Source organism: Amblyraja radiata, chromosome 10 (assembly GCF_010909765.2).
Source record: "Amblyraja radiata isolate CabotCenter1 chromosome 10, sAmbRad1.1.pri, whole genome shotgun sequence".
NCBI lineage: Eukaryota > Metazoa > Chordata > Chondrichthyes > Rajiformes > Rajidae > Amblyraja > Amblyraja radiata.
In genome coordinates, this window is record NC_045965.1 from 68,969,987 (window position 1) to 68,995,031 (window position 25,045).

At 51.5% G+C, this 25,045-nt stretch overlaps 1 protein-coding gene across 1 annotated transcript in view; it reads right to left on the minus strand.

Moving 5' to 3' along the window:
- The window catches only part of col24a1 (collagen type XXIV alpha 1 chain), a 191,561-nt gene that overhangs the window by 65,280 nt on the left and 101,236 nt on the right, over window positions 1–25,045 (minus strand). Inside the window, exons 21-32 of the mRNA XM_033029102.1 lie at window positions 24,976–25,029; window positions 23,390–23,434; window positions 21,724–21,777; window positions 20,188–20,232; window positions 16,016–16,069; window positions 11,459–11,512; window positions 8,467–8,520; window positions 7,500–7,553; window positions 4,400–4,453; window positions 3,338–3,382; window positions 3,160–3,204; window positions 2,278–2,331 (exon numbers count right to left, since the gene is read on the minus strand). Coding sequence (XP_032884993.1) covers window positions 2,278–2,331; window positions 3,160–3,204; window positions 3,338–3,382; window positions 4,400–4,453; window positions 7,500–7,553; window positions 8,467–8,520; window positions 11,459–11,512; window positions 16,016–16,069; window positions 20,188–20,232; window positions 21,724–21,777; window positions 23,390–23,434; window positions 24,976–25,029 — 612 coding nt within the window. The remainder of the gene's footprint in view (window positions 1–2,277; window positions 2,332–3,159; window positions 3,205–3,337; window positions 3,383–4,399; window positions 4,454–7,499; window positions 7,554–8,466; window positions 8,521–11,458; window positions 11,513–16,015; window positions 16,070–20,187; window positions 20,233–21,723; window positions 21,778–23,389; window positions 23,435–24,975; window positions 25,030–25,045) is intronic.

Here is a 25,045-nt window from a genome sequence, read left to right on the forward strand (position 1 = left end):
GCAGGCAGTGACTAGTGGGGTACCGCAAGGCTCAGTGCTGGGACCCCAGCTATTTACAATATATATTAATGATTTGAATGAGGGAATTGAATGCAACATCTCCAAGTTTGCGGATGACACGAAGCTGGGGGGCAGTGTTAGCTGTGAGGAGGATGCTAGGAGGCTGCAATGTGACTTGGATAGGCTGGGTGAGTGGGCAAATGCATGGCAGATGCAGTATAATGTGGATAAATGTGAGGTTATCCACTTTGGTGGCAAAAACAGGAAAGTAGACTATTATCTGAAAGGTGGCCGATTAGGAAAAGGGGAGATGCAACGAGACCTGGGTGTCATGATACACCAGTCATTGAAAGTAGGAATGCAGGTGCAGCAGGCAGTGAAGAAAGCGAATGGTATGTTAGCATTCATAGCAAAAGGATTTGAGTATAAGAGCAGGGAGGTTCTACTGCAGTTGTACAGGGTCTTGGTGAGACCACACCTGGAGTATTGCGTACAGTTTTGGTCTCCTAATCTGAGGAAAGACATTCTTGCCATAGAGGGAGTACAGAGAAGGTTCACCAGACTGATTCCTGGGATGGCAGGACTTTCATATGAAGAAAGACTGGATAGACTCGGCTTGTACACGCTGGAATTCAGAAGATTGAGGGGGGATCTTATAGAAACTTACAAAATTCTTAAGGGGTTGGACAGGCTAGATGCAGGAAGATTATTCCCGATGTTGGGGAAGTCCAGAACTAGGGGTCACAGTTTAAGGATAAGAGGGAAGTCTTTTAGGACCGAGATGAGAAAATCATTTTTTACACAGAGAGTGGTGAATCTGTGGAATTCTCTGCCACAGAAGGTAGTTGAGGCCAGTTCATTGGCTATATTTAAGAGGGAGTTAGATGTGGCCCTTGTGGCTAATGGGATCAGGGGGTATGGAGAGAAGGCAGGTACAGGATACTGAGTTGGATGATCAGCCATGATCATATTGAATGGCGGTGCAGGCTCGAAGGGCCGAATGGCCTACTCCTGCACCTATTTTCTATGTTTCTATGTCTCTCCTTGCTATTGCATTAATCTCCTCTTTAACCAACAATGCCACCCCACCTCCTCTTCCTTTTCCTTTCTGTCTATCCTACCTGAATATCAAATACCCCTGCATGTTTAGCTCCCAGCCTTGGTCACCCTGGGGCCATGTCTTTTCCTTTCTGGGCTTGTACACTCTGGAGTTTAGAAGGATGAGAGGGAATCTTATTGAAACATGTAAGATTATTAAGGGATTGGACACGCTAAAGGCGGAAACATGTTCCCGATGTTGGGGGAGTCCAGAACCAGGGGCCACACACAGTTTAAGAATAAGGGGTAAAGAATTTAGAACGGAGACAAGGAAACATTTTTTCTCACAGAGAGTTGCGAGTCTGTGGAATTCTCTGCCTCAGAGGGCGGTGGAGGCCAGTTCTCTGGATGCTTTCAAGAGAGAGCTAGATAGGGCTCTTAAAGATAGCGGAGGCAGGGGATATGGGGAGAAGGCAGGAACGGGGTACTGATTGGGGATGATCAGCCATGATCACATTGAATGGCGGTGCTGGCTCGAAGGGCCGAATGGCCTACTCCTGCACCTATTGTCGCTCTCCCTTCTACCCTTTGCTTCTGTCCTCCTTTCATGGCCCTCTGTCTCCTTGTATTGGTTCCCATCCCCCTGCCCTGATATTTTAAACGTGGCCTTTCCCACAATCTCCTTCCCGTTAGCTGCACGGATACACATCCACGTTGTTGACTCCACCTGGATAAGTTGGGCAAGTTGGGCCAAAGGGCCTGCTCCCGTGGTGTATGATGTAGAGAGTGAGCTGGCACAGGTAGATGGGCCAAAGAGCCTGCTCCCGTGGTGTATGATGTAGAGAGTGAGCTGGCACAGGTAGATGGGCCAAAGAGCCTGCTCCCGTGGTGTATGATGTAGAGAGTGAGCTGGCACAGGTAGATGGGCCAAAGAGCCTGCTCCCGTGGTGTATGATGTAGAGAGTGAGCTGGCACAGGTAGATGGGCCAAAGAGCCTGCTCCCGTGGTGTATGATGTAGAGAGTGAGCTGGCACAGGTAGATGGGCCAAAGAGCCTGCTCCCGTGGTGTATGATGTAGAGAGTGAGCTGGCACAGGTAGATGGGCCAAAGAGCCTGCTCCCGTGGTGTATGATGTAGAGAGTGAGCTGGCACAGGTAGATGGGCCAAAGAGACCTTCTCTCACATTGCATCGCTGCACAGATTCACAGTTAGAAAACAGGAGACGGAGGTCAACTCAACTGGTATGCCGTACGGTCCCATATTCCCGCTGTTGCCAGGAGGTCCACTCAATCCCTGGAAGAGAGAGCGGGGATGAGAGCACGGTAGAGCAAAGGATTCCCGACACCCTGCGGCAGCCTCCAGCCAGCACACCACACGGTGGGTGAAGCCCCGAACTACAGCAAACCACCCAACATCTGCCTGCCCCCGCCATGGACCAGTTTCTTGAAGATGTCCCAAGCGGAGCTGAGTTGGACTGAGTCACTGCTGGAGTGTTGGCAACGTCAGCCCCAGGGGTTGAGAGGAACAACCCAGGCTGGAGGTGATATTTGTGATGGTCATCGGCAAAACTGCTGGAGCCAACATATTGGTGCCTTCATAGCATGGAAGTCCCACACACACATACAGGAGAATGGAACCATGGCAACAAGACTGATGGAGTGCCGTGCTGTGGGGGGGGGGAGGGGAGGGGGGGGGGCGGGGTGAGGGAGCGTCACACACTGTGTGGGGGGATGAGGAAGCATCACACACTGTGGGGGTGTGGGGGGGGGGTGGGGGTGAGGGAGCGTCACACACTGTGGGGGTGAGGGAGCGTCACACACTGTGGGGGTGTGGGGGTGAGGGAGCGTCACACACTGTGGGGGTGTGGGGGGGGGGGTGGGGGTGAGGGAGCGTCACACACTGTGGGGGTGTGGGGGTGAGGGAGCGTCACACACTGTGGGGGGTGGGGGTGAGGGAGCATCACACACTGTGGGGGGTGGGGGTGAGGGAGCGTCACACACTGTGGGGGGTGGGGGTGAGGGAGCGTCACACACTGTGTGTGTGGAGGGGGGGGGTCCCACTGCCTTGATGCACACCCACCCACCCATCGACTGCGGGTTTGCTGTGGGTCACTGTACTTACTGCTGGACCTGGCGCTCCCTGCGGCCCTGGATTCCCGGCCTTTCCCTGCAAGTCAGACAATGAAAGGCCTTAAAGAAGTGTCAGCGTGGACCCCGGGAGGGGGGGGTGGGGGGGGAGGGTGGGACGGTGTTAGTCGGAGCACGGGTAATGGCGGATGTGATGGAAGGCACACACTTACAATCAGTCCTGTGTCTCCACGAGTTCCAGCTTCACCTCTCTCCCCCTGCAAACCAAAGAACTCCTGGTATTACAACACACTCACAAGGGCCCACCAGGAGCGGAACAATCCTCAGCTTCAGCCCCTGCTGTGGAATCTTGTACATCGATCGGCAAGACCCAGCGCACTGGCCCATCGTGTTGCTGAACACCTCCGCTCAGTCCACCTGAACCAACCTGATCTCCCCGTTGCTCACCACTTTAACTCCCCCTCCCATTCCCACACTGGCCTTTCTGTCCTGGGCCTCCTCCACTGTCAGGGTGAGGCCCCGCACAAACTAGAGGAACAGCACCTCATATTTAGTTTGGGCAGCTCACACCCAAGAGGTACGAGTATTGATTTCTCTAACTTCAAGTACCCCTTGCATCCCCTCTCTCTCCGTCCCTCTCCCCACTCTAGTATCCATACTAGTTTCACTGTCATCCTGCACCTAATGTCTATTGTCACTACCCACACAACATTGAACTGATACTTGAATCACTGAGGCAGAGAGGCTATGACCAAACGTTGGTCAATGGATTATTGTTGGTGACTATTTGCTGGAGCCACCAGCTTCCCGATTAGCCTCGACCTAGGCTGACCCGGGTTCCATCCTGACTACGGGCGCTGTCTGTACGGAGTTTGCACGTTCTCCCCGTGACCTGCGTGGGTTTTCTCCGGATGCTCCGGTTTCCTCCCACACTCCAAAGACGTGCAGGTTTGGAGGTTAATTGGCTTTGGTATAAATGTAAATTGTCCCGAGTGTGTGTGCAGGATAGTGTTAGTGTGCGGGGATCGCTGGTCGGCACGGACTCAGTGGGCCGAAGGGCCTGTTTACACACGACATCTCTGAAGTCTAAAGTCAAAACCTCCCCTTCCCTCCCTCAGAATGTTCCGGATAAAAGGGGGCATCTCTATTGGCAAGAAATCCTCCTGGGCTCCACCTCGCTTGCTGCCGGGAGACATTGATTTGGTGAACATCAACTGGGCAGGTGTTGACCTTTCTGCTCCTCCTCTACCTCAGGTCACAAAGTAAATAATTACCTTTTTACCTGGAGGTCCTTGTTCCCCGGGTAGTGCGTCCATGCCTCTTGGTCCCTAGAAACACCACAGGAAACAGTGTGAGATCCTGCCAGGTGGGGGCGCTGCCAGTCAGCTGCCCTGCCAGCAGCGTGTTCCTTATTTCAATATTTAAAATATTTTTTAGTGTGCCTAGCGTTGGTTTGGGTGTCTCTTGGTGTGTCTTGTGTGGGGGGTGGTGCGGAGGGGAAAGGGGGGAACTGCTTTTGGTCGCCTCCTCGACGGAGAGACTTTTTCCATGCCGCTTCTCCTCTCGTGGCCTAACAGCTTGGATTGGAGCGGCCTTTCCTGGAGTCGGGCCCAGAGCTTCAGCAGTGGGCGCAGCTTGGACTTTCCATCGCGGAGCGGGCGAACACTTGCCGGGGGTCACCAGAATGGAGTACTCCGATCGCTGGCCTGGTGATTTTGACATCATGGGGGCTGTGGTCTGCGGAGCTTCTAGCCGCAGGCCTGGCGTGGACTTACCATCCGTAGTCTGGGATCCCTCGCCGGGGATCGCCGGAGAAGAGCTACGACCGCCATCCTGAAGCCGTGGTCTCCGGTAGGAAAGTGCTGATTCGGGACCTCCAAGCCACGGAGTGTGTTTCACCGTCCCGACGTCGGAGTTTGAATCATCCCAACGAGAGGGCCTGTACATCCGGCCGTCTGTAGCGGCGACTACGGAGGGTTCATGGTCCCAACCACGGGTGAACAAAGGAGGAGGACTGGCTGAACTTTGTTGCCTTCCACCACAGTGAAGAATGCTGTGGTGGATGTTGGTGTTAAATCTTATTGTGTATTGTGTGTTCTTTTTAAGTGTATCGCTGCTGGCAAATTCATTTAACTGCACCTTCAGGTGCCTGTGATGAATGAAATTGACTTTGACTTTGCCTTTGCTTCCACGGGTCAGAGAGCACGGTGCCGAGGACAAGTGCCAGGTGCCCTGACCATCGTCATCTCCCCAGCAATGCCGTCCATGGGCGGCACGCTGGTGCAACAGGTAGTGCGGTTTAGTATAGTCCGGGTACAGGGGAACAAGGTACAGGGGAAAACATTTGTGCTATGCAGACTATATATGATTCCCATCCACAGTGTACGGATACAGGATAAAGGGAATAACGTTTAGTGCAAGGTAATGTCCAGTAATGTCCGATCAAGGATAGTTCGAGGGTCACCAATGAGGTAGATGGGAGGTCAGGACCGCTCTCTAGTTGGTGAGGACGGTTCAGTTGCCTGATAACAGCCGGGAAGAAACTGTCCCTGAATCTGGAGGTGTGCGTTCGTTTTCACACTTCTGTACCTCTTGCCCGATGGGAGAGGGGAGAAGAGGGAGTGACCGGGGTAAGACTGGTCCTTGATGATGCTGCTGGCCTTGCCGAGGCAGCGTGAGGTGTAGATGGAGGCGATGGTAGTGCAACTGCCTCACAGCTCCAGAGACCCAGGTTTGATCTTGGCCACTGGTGCTGTTCTACACTGAAGCTAAGGCCAAGAAAGCTCACCCCACGCTTCCACTTCCTCAGAAGACTAAGGTAGTCCCAGCAAGTCTCCAACTACCCTAAGCAAAGCCTACAGATGCATTGTGGCAAGCATCCTATCAGGATACAAGGCTGCCAGGTGTGGACACAGCTCTGAGGCTAAGACTGAGGTGAGAAAAAACGTTTTCACCCAGAGAGTTGTGAATTTGTGGAATTCCCTGCCACAGAGGGCAGTGGAGGCCAAATCACTGGATGGATTTAAGAGAGAGTTAGATCGAGCTCTAGGGGCTAGTGGAGTCAAGGGATATGGGGAGAAGGCAGGCACGGGTTATTGATTGGGGACGATCAGCCATGATCGTAATGAATCGCGGTGCTGGCTCGAAGGGCCGAATGGCCTCCTCCTGCACCTATTTTCTATGTTTCTCTCCCAATGTCCCTGAGATAGAAGAATTCCAGTGAATTCTTCAGATGTGTGAGCAGGGCTGGGGGGGGGAGGGGTGTTACATGGTGGCGCAGCGGTAGAGTTGCTGCTTTACAGCGAATGCAGCGCTGGAGACCCGGGTTCCATCCCGACTATGGGTGCTGTCTGTACGGAGTTTGTACGTTCTCCCCGTGACCTGCGTGGGTTTTCTCCGAGATCTTCGGTTTCCTCCCACACTCCAAAGACGTGCAGGTTTGTAGGTTCATTGGATTGGTATAAATGTAAAAATTGTCCCCAGTGTGTGTAGGGTGGTGTTAATAGAAACATAGAAACATAGAAATTAGGTGCAGGAGTAGGCCATTCGGCCCTTCGAGCCTGCACCGCCATTCAATATGATCATGGCTGATCATCCAACTCAGTATCCCGTACCTGCCTTCTCTCCATACCCTCTGATCCCCTTAGCCACAAGGGCCACATCTAACTCCCTCTTAAATATAGCCAATGAACTGGCCTCGACTACCCTCTGTGGCAGGGAGTTCCAGAGATTCACCACTCTCTGTGTGAAAAAAGTTCTTCTCATCTCGGTTCTAAAGGACTTCCCCCTTATCCTCAAGCTGTGACCCCTTGTCCTGGACTTCCCCAACATCGGGAGCAATCTTCCTGCATCTAGCCTGTCCAACCCCTTAAGAATTTTGTAAGTTTCTATAAGATCCCCTCTCAATCTCCTAAATTCTAGAGAGTATAAACCAAGTCTATCCAGTCTTTCTTCATAAGACAGTCCTGACATCCCAGGAATCAGTCTGGTGAACCTTCTCTGCACTCCCTCTATGGCAATAATGTCCTTCCTCAGATTTGGAGACCAAAACTGTACGCAATACTCCAGGTGTGGTCTCACCAAGACCCTGTACAACTGCAGTAGAACCTCCCTGCTCCTATACTCAAATCCTTTTGCTATGAAAGCTAACATACCATTCGCTTTCTTCACTGCCTGCTGCACCTGCATGCCCACTTTCAATGACTGGTGTACCATGACACCCAGGTCTCGCTGCATCTCCCCTTTTCCTAGTCGGCCACCATTTAGATAATGTGCGGGGATCACTGGTCGGCGCGGACACGGTGGGCCGAAGGGCCTGTTTCCGCGCTGCATCTGTAAACTAAACTAAACATTTACTGATAAACATTGACTCACCATTCTCCCTTTCACACCCTGTAGCCCAGGAGGCCCTCTTTGTCCAGGAGCACCCTACATGGCAGACACAAGGGTTGGCATCAACATATTGAATGATCTTACACACAGAGTAGTGGGGGCCTGCAACACGCTGCCAGGGGTGGTGGTGGAGGCAGATTCGATGGGGGCATTTAAGAGGCGTTTGGACAGGCGCATGGATCTGCAGGGAATGTGAGGATATGGATCACGTGCAGGAAGATATGGGTTTCTTGTTTCTTGGTTTCTTGGTCCTCCAAAATATTCCAAATGGAATTTAAACTGGAGGTGGTGAAGGGAGGGATTAAGCCAGAAAGGGTTATTGGGAAGAAAGAGCTACTTTAAATGTAGTTGCATCTGGTTGGGTAACTATAGTTGGGTGGAGATTATTCCATGCTTTATTTGTGCGGGGGAAGAACGAATTGCTGTACACATCTGTCTTTGTAGCTGGGATCACAAATTGGATCGAATGCCCTCGTCTGCTCCTAATTGGTTTGGGTTTGGTGTAGGTCTTGTAGTCTATGTCGAGCTGACCATTTAACATTTTGTAAAAACAGGTGAAACGGTGAGCTTCACGTCTGTCTTGGTCTTGGCATCATGTTCAGCACAGACATTGTGGGCTGAAGGGCCTGGTCATTCTATATTCTATTTACAATGAGGGCACTGTAGCAGCAGCTCGGGCTCACAGGAACCATTCCCACCGAGGGCCCACAGCACTGTGGGTTTAAGTCCAGTGTTGGACCTTGAGCAGAGAGGACAGGTGCAACACTGAGGTGCAGCACTCACAGCAAGGCCATGTGTTCACCACCAGACTCACCGGCAGCGAAACACACAGTGCTGGAGGAACTCAGCGGGTCAGGCAGCATCTGTGGAGAGATGATGTTTCACACAGAGTGCTGGAGGAACTCAGCGTGGGTGTGGGGAGTGGGGTCCGGGGTGAGGTTGTACTCACGGGCTGACCCTCTGGGCCGACTGGACCGGAGGTTCCTGGTGATCCCATGTAACCCTGTGGAAGCAAACACGTGGAGACCAATTACACAGCTGGAAGCCAGCCAGCCATCCCCCGACCATCCACACCACCTCACTGTCATTAATCAGACTTTACTGGACTTTATCTTGCATTAAATGTTATTCCCTTTATCCTGTATCTGTACACTGTGGACGGCTCGATTGTAATCATGTGTTGTCTTCCCACTGACTGGTTAGCACGTAACAAAGGCTTTTCACTGTACCTCGGTACTCATGACAATAAACTCAACTCAGAAGGTGCAGAAGCTTGAAAGCAGAAGGTACAGAAGCACCACCAGACTCAGGAACAGCTTCTTCCCCTCTGTTATCAGGCTTCTGAATGGTCCATCCATAAGCCAGGGTTACTGTCCGATTCACCTCTACCCCATTGAAGACATTGGACGTTGTCTGTGGAACTGATGCGCTACAATGCTGAGAACTACATTCTGCACTCTGTATCTTCCCCTTTGCTCTACCTGTTGTACTGGAGTTTGACCTGATTGTATTTACATTTAGCATTATCTGATCTGAATGGATAGCGTGCAACAGAAAGCTTTTCACTGTACCTCGGTACACGTGACAGTAAACTAAACTGAAACTCCCCTCTCCACATGCAAACGCCACCCAACTGAAGCTACACGAAGGAGAAGTTCATGTTCATAAATGATAGGAGCAGAATTAGGCCATTCGGCCCATCATCTACTCTGCCATTCAATCATGGCTGATCTATCTCTCCCTCCTAACCCTACACCCTGGAGTTTAGAAGAATGAGAGGGGATCTTAGACAATAAACAATAGACAATAGGTGCAGGAGTAGGCCATTCGGCCCTTCGAGCCAGCACCGCCATTCAATGTGATCATGGCTGATTATCCCCAATCAGTACCCCGTTCCTGCCTTTCCCCATATCCCCAGACTCCGCTATTTTTAAGAGCCCTATCTAGTTCTCTCTTGAAAGCATCCAGAGAACCGGCCTCCACCGCCCTCTGAGGCAGAGAAGATAGCGGAGTCTGGGATGTCAGGACTTTCATACGAAGAAAGACTGGATAGACTCGGTTTGTACTCGCTGGAATTTAGAAGATTGAGGGGGGATCTAATAGAAACGTACAAAATTCTTAAGGCTAGATGCAGGAAGATTGTTCCCAATGTTGGGGAAGTCCAGAACAAGGGGTCACAGTTTAAGGATAAAGGGGAAATCTTTTAGGACCGAGATGAGAAAAACATTTTTCATACAGAGAGTGGTGAATCTCTGGAATTCTCTGCCACAGAAGGTAGTTGAGGCCAGTTCATTGGCTATATTTAAGAGGGAGTTAGATGTGGCCCTTGTGGCTAAAGGGATCAGGGGGTATGGAGAGAAGGCAGGTACAGGATACTGAGTTGGATGATCAGCCATGATCATTTTGAATGGCGGTGTAGGCTCGAAGGGCCGAATGGCCTACTCCTGCACCTATTTTCTATGTTTCTATGATATGGGGAGAAGGCAGGAACGGGGTACTGATTGGGGTTGATCAGCCATGATCACATTGAATGGCGGTGCTGGCTCCAAGGGCCTATTCATGCATCTATTGTCTATCACAGAGAGAAGTGTGGAGGCCACTCACAGCCACCGATCCGGATGAGTAATTCCAACAAACTCGTGTTCAACACTGAATGATCACGTTTAGACCACGTGCACGGGACCCTCTCGAATGAGATCGGAAGCTGGAGCACTTCCAGCAAGTGAGGGAACTTTAACAGTTTCAACATCTGATCACAATTTTCAAGCAAGCATTTGGCATTTAATTTGACCGTGACTTCAACAAAGAGAATCTCACACTGCTAATTCATGGAAAGTTGTGTGAGCCAGTTACCAGTAGGTTATTGCCAACAAAGGTCTGGTGTTGGGTCTGGAGAATGTTAGTTTGTGTGGTTACAGGAGGGAATCTACAAAAAGAGAGATTTTCAGTTTAGTTTCGAGATACAGCTCAGAAACAGAGCCCTTCGGCCCACTGAGTCCGTGCCGACCAGCGATCCCCGCACACTAACACTCTCCTGCACACACCAGGGACAATTTACATTTATACCAGGGCAATTAGCCTACAAACCTGGAGTGTGGAAGGAAACCGAAGATCTCGGAGAAAACCCAGGTGGGTCACGGGGAGAACGTACAAACTCCGTACAGACAGCACCCGTAGTCGGGATCGAACCTGGGTCTCTGCGCCACCGTGCCGATCTCCGAGAGATGGAGAGAGAAGGTCAGCACAGCAGTAGCCTGTGGGCAGGTTGGCTAGCAGGACCATGGAGCGTGTGCGTGGGCTGAAGGGCCTGTTTCCGTGACTCTATGACTATACAAATAGGGATGTAATGCTGAGGCTCTATAAGGCGCTGGTCAGGCCACATTTGGAATATTGTGAGCAGTTTTGGGCCCCATATCTGAGGAAAGATGTGCTGGCTCTGGAGAGGGTCCAGAGGAGGTTTACAAGAATGATCCCAGGAATGAGTGGGTTAACATATGATGAGCGTTTGTCGGCGCTGGGCCTGTACTCGCTGGAGTTTAGAAGGATGAGGGGACACCTCATTGAAACGTACAGAATAGTGAAAGGCCTGGATAGAGTGGATGTGGAGAGGATGTTTCCACTAGTGGGAGAGTCTAGGACCAGAGGACACAGCCTCAGAATTAAAGGATGTTCCTTTAGGAAGGAGATGAGGAGGAATTTCTTTAATCAGTGGGTGGTGAATCTGTGGAATTCTATGTCACAGACGGCTGTGGAGGCCACAAGTCAGTTGATATATTTAAGGCAGAGATAGATAGATTCTTGATTAGTGCGGGTGTCAGGGGTTATGGGGAGAAGGCAGGAGAATGGGGTTAGGAGGGAGAGATAGATCAGCCGTGATTGAATAGTAGACTCGACGGGGCGAATTCTCCTCCTGTGACTTTGAACATGAGCTGGCAGCTTACCACAGAACCCTTCTCGCCAGGTAGCCCCAAAGGCCCAGGATCTCCTCGATCTCCCTGCAATGGAAAGCGGCACATTAACCAGCGATTTGCCAGAGTACCTGCAAATGTCTCCAAGTCTCTGCCTCATTCTACTGCACAGCAATTATGCAATGTAACAATTAAGTGCCTACACTTCCATCTTCTCAACGTTAACTCCACATAGTGTCGCCAACTTTCTCACTCCCAAATCAGGGATAAAAGGTCAAAATACGGGACAAATTCCCCACGGCAAGTCGTTGAGCGACTGGGCCGTGGCTGGGTGAATGATGAGTTGGCCCGGGTGCTGGATTGCACACAAAGCCCAGCCGGCGGGCCAGCTGAGGAGTTTAGGCCCGGGGGCCGTGCGACGTCGTGTGGCCCGTCCAACTCATGAACCGATGATCGGCCGTGAGAAGGAGGGGTGGTGGTGGTGTCGGCGGTCAGCGAAGGTCAGACAGTTGGCCGGGCTGCTGACCGACCAACGGGACCACGGGCGAGGCGCTGCTGCTGCTGCTGCTGCACTCCATGGGCTGCACTACGTCGGGACGGGTGAGGGGGGGGGCCGGACCCGACAGTCCCTTCGACCCGAGTAGTAGCGGACAAACACGGGACAAGGGCGGTCCCTTACGGGACAAACTGATTTAGCCCAATATACGGGATGTCCTGGCTAATACGGGACAGTTGGCAACACTAACCACCACTGTGAGTTGTTGTCTGACACACTGGCCGATGCGTGGAACACCAAGCATGTGAAGAATGTGCAGGCTCGGCCTACTTCTCATTCACACCCACCTGTAAACACAGGTTGAGCATTCGTTGGGTTAGCAGCTTCAAACCTTGTACAGCACAGAAACAGGCCCTTCGGCCCATCATGCCCATCCATGCTAATCTATTTAAATCCCATTTCCCCACATTTGGTCATTATCCCTCTATACTTCGCCCATTTCACTGGTGGTATAAATGTCTGTGAAACACAGTGGTTGTGTCTAGACTCCACCACCTCCTCTGGCAGCCAGTATCAACCTCTCTCTGTGTTAAAAACATAACCCTCCCATCACCTTTAACTATATCATTTATATCAGGATAAAATTTCATCACCTATCCAAGTCACCTTGCATCCTCATATCATACCCATCGCAGCCCACCCAGCTTTGTGTCATCGGCAAACTTGGAGATGTTACATTTAATTCAATCGTCTAAATCGTTAATATATACAGGTGCACAACCTTTTATCCGAAAGCCTTGGGACCAGACACTTGTCGGATTTCGGAATTTTTCGGATTTCCGAATGGAAGATTTTTAGCGTAGATTAGGTAGGTAGCGCGGGCGGCTTGAAAAGTCTGGAGCGGCTGCCTCCTCCCCGGAGACCGGGGAATCATTGTAAATCATTGCTTAAATGTTAGTCAGTTAGTTTGGAGGGATTTTATGTGGTGGGTAAAGGGGGAAACTTTAATTCTTAGTCCCCTACCTGGTCGGAGAGGTGGGGAGCGGGCAATGCCTTACCGGGTCGCCGTGCAGTAAGCTCCAGAGCGCTATGGCCGCCGACTCCCAACATCGTGGAGCTGGGGTCTGCGGGCGTCCGGCCGCGGGCGGCGGCGGTTGGAGCTCCGACCCCGGCAACTCTACCCCTGGCTGCGCGGCGCTCCAAATCCAGCGCCGCCCGCGGCCGGACGCCCGCAGCCCCAGCTCCGCGAATGTTGGGAGTCGGCGGCGTCGCAGCGCTGGAATACCAGCGGGGAGTGGGCAATGCCGTACCGGGTCGCCGTGCGGTAAGCTCCGGAGCGCTGTGGCCGCCGACACACAACATCGCGGAGCTGGGGCTGCGGGCGTCCGGCCGCGGGCCGCGCTGGATTTGGAGCGCCGCGCAGCCAGGGGTAGAGTTGCCGGGGTCTGAGCTACAACCGGCGCCGCCCACGGCCGGACGCCCGCAGCCCCAGCTGGGAGTTGGCGGCCACAGCGTTGCGGAGCTTACTGCACGGGGACCCGGTAAGGCATTGCCCGCTCCCTGCCTCTCCGACCAGGTAGGGGACTAAGAATTAAAGTTTCCCCCTTCACCCCCCCTTCACATAAAAGCCCTCCAAACTAACTGACTAACATTTAAGCAATGATTTACAGATGTTTAAGTGTCTCCCCGGTCTCCGGGGAGGAGGCAGCCGCTACAGTAGTACAGACCTGGGTTGACCGTGGGTCGTTTCGGGTCAAGTTTGGCGCCAAACGCGAGCTTTGGTGTGCAGACGACATCCTGGAAAAAATGGCCGGTTTTCGGAATTTTTCGGTTTCCAGAACTCCGGATAAAAGGTTGTGCACCTGTATTGTAAATAACTGTGGTCCCAGCACTGAGCATTGCAGCACCCCACTAGTCACTGCCTACCGTTCTGAAAAAGACCCGTTAATTCCTACTCTTTGCTTCATGTCTGCCAACCAGTTCTCTATCCATGTCAATACCCTACCTCCAATACCATGTGTTGTAATATTGCACACTAATGTCTTGTGTGGGACCTTGTCAAAGGCTTTTGGAAAGTCCAGATACACCACACCCACTGGCTCTCCCTTATCCATTGTACTTGTTACTTCAAACATGATTTCCCCATCATAAAGCCATGCTGACTTTGACTTGCTTACTTTCACAACACGATAGGAAAGGTTAGGAACATGGGCAACTGGGACTAGCTTAGATGGGGCACCTTGGTCAGTATGGGTGAGTTGGGCCGAAGAGTCTGTGTCTGTGCTGTGGGACTGGAGCAGACCACCCCCATTTAGTCATGTGTTGGTTTACCGTTGACTCTGTGGGTCTGCGAGTCTTCACTTTGTTCTGTAACGAGTCAAGGGCTACTCGCTGCTGTGGGAAAATGTCACCACTGCACTGTTTAGTTTAGTTTAGAGATACAGCGCGGAAACAGGCCCTTCGGCCCACCGCGCCAATCCGCACCGACCAGCGATCCCCGACCATTAACACTATCCTACACCTACTAGGGACAATTTTTACATTTACACCAAGCCAATTAACCTACAAACCTGCACGTCTTTGGAGTGTGGGAGGAAACTGAAGATCTCGGAGAAAACCCACGCAGGTCACGGGGAGAACGTGCAAACTCCGTACAGACAGCACCCGTAGTCGGGATGGAACCCGGGTCTCCGGCGCTGCATTCGCTGTAAGGCAGAAACTCTACCGTGACCACTGTTGAAGGGGCATTTAGCCCGGCATGGGAACTGCAGGGGCTGAAGGAAATGAACAAAGGTGCAGACAGGGCGGCAAGGTGGCGCAGCGGGTAGAGCTGCTGCCTCACAGCGCCAGAGACCCCGGTTCTATCCTGACTACGGGCGCTGTCTGTACAGAGTTTTGCGTTCTCCTTGCGACTGCATGGGTTTTCTCCGGGTGCTCCGGTTTCCTACACACTACAAAGATTTACAGGTTTGCAGATAGACAATAGACAATAGGTACAGGAGTAGGCCATTCCAGAGATGAATTGGCTTCTGTAAATTGTCCCTAGTGTGTAGGCTAGAACTAGTGTACAGCTGCTCGCTGGTTGGCATGGGCTCGGTGGGTCGAGGGGGCCTGTTTCCACGCTGTCTCTCCAAAACTAAAACGAGATGGGGAGAGTTGAAGTCGGCCGGGACATGGTGGGCCGAAGGGCCTGTTCCTGTGCTACACAGTTCTCCATGAGAAAGTGATGCCAATAAGAGCAGGCACCACACATGGCAGGCACATGTTGAGTGGTTTACACAGTGGGTGGTGGGTGCCTGGAACGCGCTGCCAGGGGTGGGGGTGGAGGCAGAAACCATAGTGGTGTTTGGACAGGCACGTGGACATGCAGGGAACGGAGGGATACGGATCACGTGCAGGCAGTGGGGAATTGGTCTGGGCATCGTGTACCGCATGGACATTGTGGGCCGAAGGGCCTGTTCTATCTTCTATATTCTATCACCTTTATTTCACTGACTACTGTGTCCCTTACTGGTTAAGTTTCACTAATTTATGTAAATCTTACCCACCATGTAAGAACTGGAGGTGGTTTCCATAACCTGAGCAAGGTCAGCAGCTCAGTCGGTATGGACAAGATGGAGCGAAGGGCCTGTTACTGAGCTGTATGACTCTATGACCATGTGGGTTTTCCCCGGGTGCTCCGGTTTCCTCCCACATCCCAAAGGCGTGCGGGGTGGAGGGGTTAATGGGCCCCCAGTGTGTAGGTGGGGGGTGGACTGTGGGGGGGGGGGGGGGGTGGGAGTGCAGGGAAGATGAGTGTGGGAACGTTGTGTCAGCATAGATTGGAAGCGTTGGCCAGACTTGCTGGTGGTACCCACTGCAGCAGCAAGACTCTGCAACCTTCTGGAGTTTGAAGAGGAGTCCTGACCCAAAACGTCACCTATCCATGTTCTCCACAGATGTTGCCTGACCCGCTGAGTTACTCCAGCACACTGCGCCCTTTTTGTTTGTAAGCCAGCATCTGCAGTTGCTTGTGTCCACCAAGTGTTTGTAACATATTGCATCGATGGAGAACTATCCGACAAACGAACTGAGAGGAAGTTTAATAGCTTTACCTTTTCTCCGAGAATGCCAGGAGGTCCCTTCTGTCCCGGCAGCCCTTCGGGGCCCTGTGAACAGAGAGACGGTCATACGGAGCGGTGCAGACACATGAGAATCACAGCCTTTCCAGGCAGCAACCTGTCAGCTGCTGTTTGCTCAGTTACGTGACCTGCCCACCGACATCGGACCCAGCTCTACCTTCATAGGTTCTAGGTGTACAATTAGGCCATTCGGCCCATCGAGCCGTTCAATCACGGCTACTCTATCTTTCCCTCTCAACCCCCTTCTCCCTGTAACCCCTGACACCCGTACTAATCAAGAATCTATCTATCTCTGCCTTAAAAATACTCACTGACTTGTGGCCTCCACAGCCGTCTGTGGCAAAGAATCCCACAGATTCATCACCCTCTGGCTAAAGAAATTCCTCCTCATCTCCTTCATAAAGGAACATCCTTTAATTCTGAGGCTGTGACCTCTGGTTCTAGACTCTCCCAATAGTCTTAACCCCACAGGGCTGCCTTTCATTGACGGTGTGGATCGCCTGCTTTCCGTCAGCTAGAGTTCCCCCAACGACATTCCCATGAAAGGTCGCAGGGAAGCTTTACATGGATGTTACGGGAGTCGCGGGCCTGAGCTACAGGGAGACGTTGAGGCAGGCTGGGACTTTATTCCTTGGAGCGCAGGAGGATGAGGGTTGATCTTATAGAGGTGTATAAAATCATGAGGGGAATTGAGCAGAGCGAATAGAAAAGGGCAGCGCGGTGGTGCAGCGGGTAGAGCTGCTGCCTCACAGCGCCAGAGACCCGGGTTCCATCCTGACTGTGGGTGCTGTCTGTACGGAGTTTGCACGTTCTGCCCGTGACTGTGTTGGTTTTTTCCGGGTGCTCCGGTTTCCTCCCACACTCCAAAGCCGTGCAAGTTTGTAGGTTAATTGTCTTCTGTAAAGATTGTAAATTGTCCCCAGTGTGTGTGGGATAGTGCTAGTGTGTGTAGGATAGTGCTAGTGTGTGTGGGATAGTGTTAGTGTGTGTAGGATAGTGTTAGTGTGTGGGATAGTGTTAGTGTGTGTGGGATAGTGTTAGTGTGTGTGGGATAGTGTTAGTGTGTGTGGGATAGTGCTAGTGTGTGTAGGATAGTGCTAGTGTGTGTAGGATAGTGCTAGTGTGTGTGGGATAGTGCTAGTGTGTGGGATAGTGTTAGTGTGTGTAGGATAGTGTTAGTGTGTGTAGGATAGTGCTAGTGTGTGTGGGATAGTGCTAGTGTGTGTAGGATAGTGTTAGTGTGTGTAGGATAGTGCTAGTGTGTGTAGGATAGTGTTAGTGTGTGTGGGATAGTGTTAGTGTGTGTAGGATAGTGTTAGTGTGTGTAGGATAGTGTTAGTGTGTGTAGGATAGTGCTAGTGTGTGGGATAGTGTTAGTGTGTGTAGGATAGTGCTAGTGTGTGTGGGATAGTGCTAGTGTGTGTGGGATAGTGTTAGTGTGTGTAGGATAGTGCTAGTGTGTGGGATAGTGCTAGTGTGTGTAGGATAGTGTTAGTGTGTGTAGGATAGTGTTAGTGTGTGTAGGATAGTGCTAGTGTGTGTGGGATAGTGCTAGTGTGTAGGATAGTGTTAGTGTGTGTGGGATAGTGCTAGTGTGTGTGGGACAGTGCTAGTGTGTAGGATAGTGTTAGTGTGTGGGATAGTGTTAGTGTGTGTGGGATAGTGTTAGTGTGTGTGGGATAGTGTTAGTGTGTGTGGGATAGTGCTAGTGTGTGTAGGATAGTGCTAGTGTGTGTAGGATAGTGCTAGTGTGTGTGGGATAGTGCTAGTGTGTGGGATAGTGTTAGTGTGTGTGGGATAGTGTTAGTGTGTGTGGGATAGTGTTAGTGTGTGTGGGATAGTGCTAGTGTGTGTAGGATAGTGTTAGTGTGTGTAGGATAGTGCTAGTGTGTGTAGGATAGTGTTAGTGTGTGTGGGATAGTGTTAGTGTGTGTAGGATAGTGTTAGTGTGTGTAGGATAGTGCTAGTGTGTGGGATAGTGTTAGTGTGTGTAGGATAGTGCTAGTGTGTGTGGGATAGTGCTAGTGTGTGTGGGATAGTGTTAGTGTGTGTAGGATAGTGCTAGTGTGTGGGATAGTGTTAGTGTGTGTAGGATAGTGCTAGTGTGTGTGGGATAGTGTTAGTGTGTGTGGGATAGTGTTAGTGTGTGTGTGGGATAGTGTTAGTGTGTGTAGGATAGTGTTAGTGTGTGTAGGATAGTGTTAGTGTGTGTAGGATAGTGTTAGTGTGTGTAGGATAGTGCTAGTGTGTGTGGGATAGTGCTAGTGTGTGTGGGATAGTGCTAGTGTGTGTGGGATAGTGTTAGTGTGTGGGATAGTGTTAGTGTGTGAGATAGTGTTAGTGTGTGTAGGATAGCTCAGATAATACTGGACAGAAATATAATCAACTCAAATGTACAATGGCGAATAAAATTGACTGACTTTGAGCAAAGGGGAAGATACAGAGTGCAGAATATAGTTCTCAGCATTGTAGCGACAAAGTCCAATGGTTGGCTTATACAACAAGGGCCCAGAAGACACTTAGACATGTATATGGATAGGAAAGATTTAGAGGGATATGGACAAAATGTGGGCAGATGGGGCTAGTGTTGGTTAGCATGCAGAATTGGGCCGAAGGGCCTGTTTCCACGCTGTATGTCTCCATGACTCTATGAGATTGGCATCATGTGGACACAGATATTGTGGGCCGAAGGGCCTGTTCCTGTGCTGTACTGTTCTATGTTGGAACGATACAGAGTGCAGAATATAGTTCTCAACATTGTAGCGCATCAGTTCCAGAGACAAAGTCCAATGTCCGCAATGGGGTAGAGGTGAATGGGACAGTAGGGGAGCCCGTGGCAGGACTGCTGTGGTGATGCTGTCGATCTCACAGCTTAGTTCCCACCAACATCATCAAGAGACTCACTTTGTAAAATATTCCTCCCGGGCAGATTAAAACCATGCGCGTGCCCGCATTACTTCACTCCAGAGTTGCATTTACAAAAGGTTTACATGAAGCCTGTTGCGAGCACCTATGCCTGACGCTGACTGATGTTCAAGGGACGACACGCCTCTGCCGTGTTGAATCAGCAAAGCGTGTTTGTGCGTGTTCTCCCCGTGCACCTGTATGTTGCACGCAATCATTCCTGCCCTCTGGCTTCACAAGACACCCCCCCAATCACTGCGAAGTCTGTCTGCCCTGAGTTAACCCTGCAACTCCCTGATTCAGCAAACCAGTCAGTGGTGAATATACACCACCCCCACCCCACCCCTCTCCCCCTCTACTTCCCACCCCCCCACCCACCCCCACCCCACCCCTCTCCCCCCCCACCTCCCGTACTTCCCACACCCCCCACCCACCCCCACCTCAACTCCCCACCCCACCCCTCTCCCCCCCCTACTTCCCACACCCCCACCCACCCCCTCCACCCCACCCCTCTCCCCCCCTACTTCCCACACCCCCACCCACCCCCACCTCAACTCCCCACCCACCCCACCCACCCCCTCCATCCCCCACTGCCCACCCCCCATCAACCCCCCCCCACCCCACCGTCACAATTCATTGCACTGAAAACACAGCGGGGCAAATTTCAACTCGGCAAGGCCAGCAGCATCATCAAGGACCAGTCTCACCCCGGTCACTCCCTCTTCTCCCCTCTCCCATCGGGCAAGAGGTATAGAAGTGTGAAAATGAACGCACACCTCCAGATTCAGGGACAGTTTCTTCCTGGCTGTTATCAGGCAACTGAACCGTCCTCTCACCAACTAGAGAGCGGTCCTGACCTCCCATCTACCTCATTGGAGACCCTCGGACTATCCTTGATCGGACTTTACCTTGCACTCAACATTATTCCCTTTATCCTGTATCTGTACACTGTGGACGGCTCGATTGTAAAACAGATTAAATGTCCACAGTGTACAGATACAGGGCAAAGAGAATAATGTTTAATGCAAGATTAAGTCCAGTAAAGTCCGTTTAAAGATAGTGCGATGGGTGGTCAGGACCGCTCTCTAGTTGGTGAGAGGACGGTTCAGCCGGGAACATATTTTTCCAGCACATACTTCAGTCGGCAGGGAGCGCTTTCAACGCTTACATTTAAATCAAAACATAATTTGCTGTGCACCTCACAGCAAAACGTCAGAAACTGAAAGGCTGACCACACCTACCAGCTCTCCGATCTTCCCAATGTTGCCCACGTCTCCCTGCTCACCCTGTGGGACACAACATCACATAATGATCCCAGCAAACACCAGCCACAGTACAGGGACAGGCTGGGCCGGGGCTCCGTGAGGCACAGGCGGTCGCAGGGGGAGAATGCCAGCAAACACCAGCCACAGTACAGGGACAGGCTGGGCCGGGGCTCCGTGAAGCACAGGCGGTCGCGGGGGGAGAATGGAGCGGCTGGGCTTGTACACTCTGGAGTTTAGAAGGATGAGAGGGTATCTTATTGAAACACATAAGATTACTAAGAGATTGGACGCGCTAGATGCAGGAAACATGTTCCCGATGTTGGGCGAGTCCAGAACCAGGGGCCACAGTTTAAGAATAAGGAGTAAGCCATTTAGAACGGAGACGAGGAAACACTTTTTCACCCAGAGAGTTGTGAATCTGTGGAATTCTCTGCCTCAGAGGGCGGTGGAGGCCGGTTCTCTGGATACTTTCAAGAGAAAGTTGGGTAGAGCTCTTAAAGATAGCGGAGTCAGGGGATATGGGGAGAAGGCAGGAACGGGGTACTGATTGTGGATGATCAGCCATGATCATATTGAATGGCGGTGCTGCCTCGAAGGGCCGAATGGCCTACTCCTGCACCTGCTGTCTGTTGTCTATTGACCTGACAGAGGCCGGCAGAATTGAGAGGGGGGGGGATGGTGACAAACCTTTACCCCAAAAGACGTGGGTTTGATGTGGGGAAATGTCACCGAATGGGGAAAGGCCTGGATAGAGTGGATGTGGAGAGGATGTTTCCACTAGTGGGAGAGTCTAGGATCAGAGGGCACAGACTCAGAATTAAAGGACGTTCTTTAGTCAGAGGGTGGTGAATCTGTGGGATTCTTTGCCACAGACGGCTGTGGAGGCCACAAGTCAGTGGATATATTTAAGGCAGAGATAGATAGATTCTTGATTAGTGCGGGTGTCAGGGGTTATGGGGAGAAGGCAGGAGAATGGGGTTAGGAGGGAGAGATAGATCCACCATGATTGAATGGTGGAGTAGACTTGATGGGCCAAATGGCCTAATTCTGCTCCAATCACTTATGAATTAATGAACTCATGAGCAGTGCCTCGCCTGTGGCAGCCCGGCCAGCTGTCCGACCTTCAGACCTTCGCTGACCGCCGACTCCACCACCACCCCTCCTTCTCACGGCCGATCATCAGTTCATGAGTTGGACGGGGCGCCGGACTTTGCTCCGACGTCGCGCAGCCCCCGGGCCAAAACTCCTCAGCTGGCCCGCCAGCTGGGCTTTGTGTGCAGTCCAGCACCCGGGGCCAACTCATCATTCACCCAGCCACGGCCGAGTCGGTCAACGAATTGCCGTGGGGAATTTATCCCGTATTTTGACCTTTTGTCCCTGATTTGGGAGCGAGAAAGTTGGCAACCCTACTTGGGGCAGATCAGCCGTGATGACGGTGGGGGTGGGGCAGACTGGAGGGGCCGAGTGGCCTGTATCCTGCTATTATGTTACGTTCTTGAAACCGACTGTTACCTTAATGCCTTCAACCCCGTCCTCTCCGGCGTAGCCTTTCCGACCTGGCCTGCCCTAAAACATAGAAGTCGTACTTAGTGAGGCAGTGAGACTACCTCAGTGTCAAACAGTCACACAGTGATACAGTGTGGAAACTCGCCCTTCGGCCCAACTTGCCCACACCGGCCAACAATGTCCCAGCTACACTAGTCCCACCTGCCTGCGTTTGGCCCATTTCCCTCCAAACCTGTCCTATCCATGTACCTGTCTGTTTCTGAAATGTTGGGATAGTCCCAGCCTCAACTACCTCCTCTGGCAGCTTGTTCCATACACCCACCACCCTTTGTGTGAAAAAGATACCCCTCAGATTCCTATTAAATCTTTTCCCCTTCACCTTAAACCTATGATCACACACGATGCAAGATTGACTGAACAGAGATAGTGGACCCTAAATCCTTAACCCAATTGGGCCAATCTGATACCAAAATGCCTGATGATTTTCTCCATGCCCTGGACCCAGCCATTGTCGAGTCATAGCTCGCACTCCAAGATGGCAGCCAGCCCACGCGTGGTGGCCTGGTGAAGCAAATCTACAAACACATATTTCCACACACTTAAATCTACTCCTACAGCTACATTTCTTACTTTATCTATAAATGGTTTCACCTTGCACTAAACGTCATTCCCTTATCTGGTTGGTTAATTCCCGGGATGGCGGGACTGACATATGTTGAGAGAATGGAGCGGCTGGGCTTGTATACTCTGGGATTTAGAAGGATGAGAGGGTATCTTATTGAAACATAAGATTATTAAGTGTTTGGACACGCTAGAGGCAGGAAACATGTTCCCGTTGTTGGGGGAGTCCAGAACCAGGGGCCACAGTTTAAGAATAAGGGGTAAGCCATTTAGAACAGAGATGAGGAAACACTTTTTCACACAGAGAGTTGTGAGTCTGTGGAATTCTCTGCCTCAGAAGGCGGTGGAGGCCGGTTCTCTGGATACTTTCAAGAGAGAGCTAGATACAGCTCTTAAAGATAGTGAAGTCAGGGGATATGGGGGGAAGGCAGGAACGGGGTACTGATTGGGGATGATCAGCCATGATCCCAGGGCCGAATGGCCTACTCCTGCCCCGATTGTCTATCCTGTATCTGTACACTGTGGACGGCTCGATTGTAATCATGTATTGTCTTTCCGCTGACTGGTTAGCACGCAACAAAAGCTTTTCACTGTACCTCGATACACGGGGCAATAAACTCAACTGAACTGAACTGGAGTTGCAGATTCATACAGCACGGAATCAGGCCCTTCGGCCCATCTTGCCCACACCGACCAACATGTCCCATCTACACTAGTCCCACCTGCCCGCATTTGGCCCATGTAAACCTGTCCTATCCACAAACCTGTCCAAATATCTCTTAAACGTTGACCCGACACGTTTTTTGAAAGGACAAAGAAATCGAACGCAAAATTTTAATTACGTTACGGAAAAGCAAAATAATTGCTGATGTCAGAAATCTGCAAATGTTGGTAAAACTCTACAGGTCAGGCAGCATCCGGGGGGAGAGAAACGGATCAGGTTCCAGGTTCTCTTTCTCCCTGCACAGACACAGATGCTGCGTGGCCCCCTGAGGCCTTTGTGCTTTGTGGTGTGGCCAAGTGGTTTTAGATGGTTAGGTTTAACACTTACAACAGGCCCCAGGTTCCCCACTGGCCCAAGCGGTCCTTCAGTTCCCTGTGGTACAAACACAAACACATGGTTCACTTACTATCCACAAACACTGACCGAGACACTACATTTAGAAAACATTAGGCTTGTTTTGGCTGATAAATCAGACCAATTCTCTAAAACAAAATGGTCTCCTTTCACTGAATTTCTTCAACAATAGAATGGTTGAACACAAATTTTAAACCGATGCTTATGATGGGTGAGCGGGGGGGGGGGGGGGGGGGGGGGGGGGGGGGGGGGGATAGTGGGACATATCTCCGTTTTTCTCGCACATATATTCGCGCACTTCTTTGGCAGTTCAGGGGGCTTTTCTTTTCTTCTCTCTTTTTTCTATCTCTCTTCTTTTTCTTTATTCTGTTCTTTTTACTTTTTCTCCCGTTTCATGTATCAATTTATAAAATGTTAAAAATGAAGCTGTGAGAAAATTGTATAATTGTTATGCCGATTGCTTTATTCTTGTACAATTGCTTCTAATAAAATAAACACCTAGAGATGAGCGGCATAGTGGTGCAGCGGGTAGAGCTGTTGCCTCACAGCTCCAGGGGCCTGGGTTCAATCCCGACCTCTGGTGCTGTCTGCACGTTCACCCTGTGACCGCGTGGGTTTCCTCCGGGTGCTCAGGTTTCCTCCCACATCCCAAAAACGTGCGGGGCAGGTGGATGGGTTAGCAGGCGGCTGTAAATTGCCCCCAGAGTGCGAGTGAGGGGGTAGACTGTGGGGGAGTTGATGGGAGTGTGGGGAGAGTGAGAGGGGACCAGTGTAGGTGGGTGGTTGATGGGTCGAAGGGCCTGTTACTGTGCTGTATTTGCCTCCGTGAAGGATAAAGGTTGAGATGTGAACGATACAATAATCAACAGGTTGCCCAGTGTTCCGACCCTGAGATAGGCACAAAATGCTGGAGTAACTCAGCGGGTCAGGCAGCATCTGTGGAGAACGTGGATAGGTGACGTTTCACAGAGTGCTGGAGTAACTCAGCGGGTCAGGCAGCATCTGTGGAGAACATGGATAGGTGACGTTTCACAGAGTGCTGGAGTAACTCAGCGGGTCAGGCAGCATCTGTGGAGAACGTGGATAGGTGACGTTTCACAGAGTGCTGGAGTAACTCAGTGGGTCAGGCAGCATCTGCGGAGGCAATAGACAGGCGACGCTGTGGGTTGGGACCCTTCTTCAGACGGATGGAGTAGGGTGGAAGAGAGCTGGACAAGAGAAATGTGGTTGAGGCAAAGGCTGGTGAGTGATAGGTGGATACAGGTGAGGGTGAGGTTGGCAGATGGGTGTAGTGAGTGACAAAGGCTGGAGGTGACAAGGGGACAAAAGGGGGTCAGATACGGAGACATGAGGAGGAATTGAATGTGAAGCCGGATGAGGGATGTGAGTGGAAGGGGATGTGGAGGGGAGGAGGGGGGTAAAAGGGGAATGTGAGATGAGGGGATGGGAGATGAGTGTGGGGAGGAGGGAGGGATTGGGAATTGTGGGCACACCATGCTTCAGATACGGATCATCATTCCCAGGAGTTAACTCAATGGCTGCTGGCCACTCTCACCTACCTCCTGGCCCTTTGATCCAAGTGGTCCTGGTGGACCTCTCTCTGCAGCCTCGCCCTAAACAGCCAGACAA